The sequence below is a fragment of the Seriola lalandi genome, unplaced genomic scaffold (assembly GCF_002814215.2).
Source record: "Seriola lalandi dorsalis isolate HSWRI2012SDOR001 ecotype SW California unplaced genomic scaffold, Sedor1 jcf7180002002771, whole genome shotgun sequence".
Lineage (NCBI taxonomy): Eukaryota > Metazoa > Chordata > Actinopteri > Carangiformes > Carangidae > Seriola > Seriola lalandi.
The window spans coordinates 1-5,744 of record NW_019473427.1 but is presented as its reverse complement, the minus strand read 5'-3'; the positions used below and the strand labels follow the sequence as shown (position 1 = coordinate 5,744).

Here is a 5,744-nt window from a genome sequence, read left to right as displayed (position 1 = left end):
TGAGAGCAAATGAGACATCTGGCAGAGAGCTGAGTACATTAGAGGAGAATTGTGCTGCTTGTCATACTTATATCCCCCCCAGTCAATCAGTCAGTCAGAAAAGCAGGCAGTCAGCCAGACAGCCAGTCCATAGAGGTGGGATGGCAATCAGCCTCCTCAGCCTCACTGAGACACCTCCACTCTGGGCCTGAGTTGTGAAATGCAGCACTGATGACCATTTAGACTGCTGGCTGAGAGCCAGTAAGCAGACCCAGTAATTATATCTTGCTGGAGGCGCAGTCTGTCTGCCTTCACAAAGGTTGCTTTCACACTTTCATAGATCAGTAAAGCAGTGTAGGATTCATTTTTGTTTAGATACTGCTTGTTTAACACATTTTCAGCAAACAAATGTACAATAGCTGTTCCAGTTTAGAGGACAAGATGCAAATGCTTGATTTAGTTATTTATACAGTCACAAGTCACTGTGCTACTGAAAATGACATAGTGTGCATTCATCTGAAATCGTGTTTATTGGGAAAGCAAGGCATGAAATTACAAGTAATGTCTTACCATTATTTGTAAAGTACTTCATTCTCTTGGCCATTACAGCTGTTTTGTCTCTGATGTCCAAGAATGAAAACATAGTTGTGTCCTCCCAATCATATACAACTGCAAAGCAAGATAGAAAAAGTAAAACCTAGGGGAATTTAGATGATGAATCAATAGTGGATGGTGTAAGATGAGGAGTACAGGTCACCTGGCGCGGCAGTGAAGTCGAGGTACTTTCGGTCAGTACCTAGAATAAGGGGGTTCATCCTGGGAACCACATTGGCCTGCTCCATTAGATAGTCCACCACATCTGAACCCTCAGTTAATTGACCCTGTAACCAGAGAACGGAAGACAGTTATGTCATTTAGAACATCAATCCATAAAGATCTACTGGATCTTGACTATGCCCAGTTAACATGCAGTTAAGTGTAAATGTGTCAACAAATACAATGATGTGGAGAGCTGGGAAGGAGGGGATGAATATTTAACTGCAAACTGCATGTCCTGCTATCTAGCAAATCTAGCAAAAAGCAAGTAGGTTATTGATCAGTTACTTAATATGCTTTTAATTATTTACCACATTACATTAAACAAACACTAATAGCTCGGTATATATTCTATACTCTACTGCAATAAACTAGTTTTCAAGCAGAGATCATTAAAATTTCATCCAAATCTAAATGTAATACTTCACAGTAAAGAGCCATGTATTACATCACAGATATGTTTCTTTACTTTACTCAGAGAGCATCACTGTTAACCACTGTCCAGCAAACAGTAACCCCAGGCTAGAAGGTGACATATTACTTTTATGCATACTATAAGCACGAACAAACTTCCATTGGTACAGTTCTTTAGTGTGTGTTTACTTCCACTGACACACGTGTATTAATCTTAATGCCTTATTTCATAGTAAAATAAACTTCGGTAGGTTAAATATGAGGAGTGAGTCTCTTTCCATACAGTCGTGTCATACCATAAAGACAGCTCTCTGGAAGGCAGTGGTGGTGTCCATTATGCGCTGCAGGATGATGGTTTCCAGCTCTTCTGGGTCCATCTCATCTGGGCTTAGAGGGACTCCATTGAATAATGCCAGAGGTAGAGCACCCAGGCCAGTCTTTTTGTAGAAGAGGGAACCATCCTGGAGCAAAGAAAACATAGACAATCCTGGTCTGTCGGTCCTATTTCACCAATTTTTAAGTAAAAATCCTTATTTCCAATGAAGACAAAGACAATAGTGAAAACCATTTAATTTTCTTACCTTTCTCTTGTCATCATACTCAGATTCTGCACCGAAAATCCTTTCAGCATTGGCTTTAGGGAATTTTCTCTTCAGGTAAGCAGAAAGTGTATCAACAGATAGTGTCTCGCCTACATCTACTTTGTTGTACATCTGCAAGAGAGTGGCAAGTCAAATCAGATTTGACCATCCCTGTCTTCAGATCCCTACCACTGTCAACAATTTCCAGCTCTGTTTGAAGAGCTGATACCAGAAGCAACAGCTCACTGACTCATCTAGTCCAATAATGTCTAAAACCATGGAATAAGATGGAGCACAATAAAACAACTGATTCCAGGGCACAAAGAAATAGCTTTATAATGCTTTCACACATGCTCTGCATCCCTGAACTTATCTAGAAATTACCCAGAGGAGTTGTATGTGAGAATGCAAATGTACAAAATAGTTGGACCAGACATTAAACAGACTTTACCCTGCCAGCCCCCTCGTACAAAGCCCATGCAATGTCCGATTTGTGTGAATAGAGCAGGTCATTGTAGGAAAATTCATGGCAAGCGACTGGGTGTCGATGATGTTTCTATCATGCAACTGGTGCAAACCCGGATGAAAACAAACGGAGCATTTCCAGAAGGTAAGTAGTTAGTAGGGAATATCTGACACAGACAATCACCTGTTGTGTGCTACATGTGTGAAAGGACAATGTCTGGGGAATCAGGTTCAGACATTGTCAGGAGTTCATATGAGAAAACAGTTTTAGTTATTCTTCAATAAGTGCCTGTTAAAACAACAGAGATTTATATACATGATATACTTACTGAGACCATGGACATCAGAGCCTGGGATAAATCGTACTCATCTGCAATGTAATTCAGTAGTCGGTAAAATCCAACCCCTGCGTCTGAGAAGCCATCAATCTCATCCTTGGTGTTGACAACAAACACAAATCCAATTCTAAAAAAAAAAAAAACGGTGCAAAAACAAGTATTTAATTTGCAGGTGAAATGAGAATCACTACCTAGTAGAGATTGTAAATGCCAAGAGTAGACCACATAAACATCTGTGGAGGTGTCAGAAATAACAGCACCTACCTCAGGGGAATTTTATGCTTGTAGAAAAGCTCTGCGAGTTTCACCAGCTCAACACTTTCTTCTTGTACTGGATCTAGGAACAGCACCTAACAACAAAGGTATCATCAGAACAATACACCCCAGACTGTTTTAATAATCAAAAGGTAATGTGTATCTTTGTATGCTCTTCTGTGCCACTGTGTCTGTCTGTGCTAACTGAAATGTTTTGATGGTAAACAAGCCACAATTTGACAAAAGAGTATTTAATTGAGTCTTGCAGAAGAATCGGATACATACAAAGACCTTCACAGTGTTCAGGTGAGTCAACGTAACAAGACAATGATGACTTTCCTCATTCCAGTCCCTTCCGTCAACTCACCAGGTTGAAGAAATTCCGTCGGATCTGCCGGATGACTCCAGGAAAGGTGGCTCTGAGGAGCTCCTGTACACCTGTTGGCCAGCTGCGGTACATCGGGTCATTCTCTATGTCATTTATCCACTGGAATGTAAAGTACAAAAAGAAATTATATTCATGAGTTAAGTGTCAGTAACAGAAAAGCAACCCTGGAATAGGGAAAGATTCAGTGCCTCTCTAAAGGACAAGTTTTTTTTAGAGGTTTATTTATCAAATAGTTTTTCTGCATATAAATGTAAATGACAGAACTTGCTACACCCTGTTACAATACTTGGCTTACTCGAAACGGGTTAGTACAATACCTGCAATACCTTCCTTTTTTGCTTTTGATTTTTTTTTGTTTCCAATTCTGTCTCTATAACTTCCATCAGAACAACGCCTTTCCATGTATCCCAAATTCCAAACTTTCACTTTCAAAACTTCACAAAAGTTGAGTATCCAATGCTGGATTCTTTGAATTTATGGGCATGACTGCAGCTCTGCTATTCACCATCAGAGAAGGCTCTTAGGAATAGAACAGTGGTCTTTCTGACTCACAAGCCTCCCCATGCTGTAAACATTTGCCTCACTGTCATTATCCCCCTTACACAGTGTCTTCTCTTCCTTACCAATGTCTCTATCTCTCTCTCTCTCTCAGAGACTCATACTTACTTATATATTAAACACAGTCTCTAGAAAGAGAGATGTAAGATGAAATTACATTTTTGGTTGAACATGGACAGGCTTAATATCTTCATTTCTTTGGCATTTTTATAGAACCTAGAATATTAAAATGGCCAGAGGAGCAAAAATAAGAACTTGCAAGTTTTTAATTTGATACCTTTTCTTGGCTAACTTCCAAGTTAATAACTGAGGTTTCTGGCAGGCTCGAGACTGTTGCAATAGCCTGATGAATGAGCCACTAATTCAAGCCCTGGTGCAAGTACACAAAGAAGAAAAAACACCTGCAGTATTGATCTGGGCCAGATGAATAATTCTTCTGGACACGACTCACCATTATAGCTGGATGTCTGATATCTAAGGCATAGCTGTCATCCACTGCATTCACAGGTAATCTCATCAGCTTGCCCTGATGTTCTCCTTTTATGCCTAGGTTATGAAGCCCCTCCAAGACCCTGGCCTCTCCTCTGAGGGTGTCCAAAATGCTGCAAATGCAAAATCACAGGTTATTTTCTCCATACATATTAGCTGTGTGGCAGTGGCTTTGAAATGCAGCCAACTCTGATCTTGTTGCAACAGGATTACTGAGCTAGTGCATAGGTGTGAGGCTTTCTGGGGAGAGCACAGGCAGACCACCGGCCCCTCCTGCTGAGCTCCTACCTGAAAGGGTTGTGAGTGTCCAGATCAATGTGTAGCCCATTGATGAAGAGCTCCCCGTCTCCTGGGTGAACACCAATGGTCTCACTGAGATGCTGAAAGAATAAGCTCAAAGTGTTAGTGGAATGCCTAAACCCCTAAAAGAGTGATTCTACCTGTAATGTCTGATCTTTCAAGAAGACAAAATGTGCACAGGGACTACAGCTGTAAGCAGAAAAGATAAAGCGTGCACAGAAAATAAGAGAGAAGCAAGAATAAAATGTTGCATTTGATGGAATTTATTTCAGATACAGATTAGAAACTCATTCTCTAAAATAAAACCTGTGCAATAGCTAAGAATGTTATCAAAGAAAACCTCCTGCACTATCATGTGGGAAAGCTGCTTATGATATCGCACCTTTTGGTTCTCCTCAATTTCTTTTCTCATTTCCTGCTTTACAGCCACTCTTGTCAGTGATCTGTGGGAACAGTAAAACATGTACAGTCACCATCAGCTTTTACTATATCCCCAGCCGGCTGTAAAATGCCAGTTTTAATCTCCAAAAACCTGTGGGCCTCAAGATGGTACGTTTGCAGTCAATTCCCTGTAAACACCCGACTCTTACTCAGCACTTCTTGGTGTTATTACAAGCTGCCTGAGCCAAAATAAGCAAACATCCAAAAACCTGATTAGATCTCTGTACAACAGATGTATTTATTGTGGAGGTAATAGGTGTCACAGGGAAAAGTAATAATGCTCAAACACATGGGTTTTATAAAAAGAATATTTCGGGTGCAATTAAACAACAGGATTTGTTGTGCATGAATACACACATTATAACACAGAGTAGAGCTCCACAAAAAAAGCTGGAATTTGGAATGGTACCAAATGTGTTAGCCACTCAGCCAGAGAGAAAATTAGATGAATTTTCTTACCTGGCTTTGCTTGGAAAGTTCTGACTGATGTCTCGCATAAGCTTCAAAGCATCAAACTTGGGCACGGCCATGATTCTGGCAGCTGCTTGGAAACTTAGATCTGTGAACATCAAATGATGAAATCATCAACATTCACATACATACATATAAATACACATATATATATACACACACACAAATGCACATTATTTTTAGACAAAATAAAACCATGCCAGGTAATCATAGGATATTGAACACACTTGCGGTGTTACAATTATTAGT

The 5,744-nt window shown here is 40.1% G+C and overlaps 1 protein-coding gene across 1 annotated transcript; it reads right to left on the bottom strand.

Moving 5' to 3' along the window:
* Nucleotides 1–451: 451 nt before the first annotated feature.
* LOC111666270 (UDP-glucose:glycoprotein glucosyltransferase 2-like) lies at nt 452–5,579 on the bottom strand. The gene is made up of 11 exons (XM_023421575.2): nt 5,484–5,579; nt 4,966–5,026; nt 4,572–4,663; nt 4,246–4,396; nt 3,216–3,335; nt 2,858–2,943; nt 2,585–2,720; nt 1,791–1,922; nt 1,506–1,670; nt 737–860; nt 452–648 (listed from the first exon to the last, which is right to left on the bottom strand). The coding sequence occupies exons 1-11, from the start codon at nt 5,552–5,554 to the stop codon at nt 467–469; spliced, it is 1,320 nt and encodes a 439-aa protein (XP_023277343.2). The 5' UTR covers nt 5,555–5,579; the 3' UTR covers nt 452–466.
* Nucleotides 5,580–5,744: the final 165 nt, after the last annotated feature.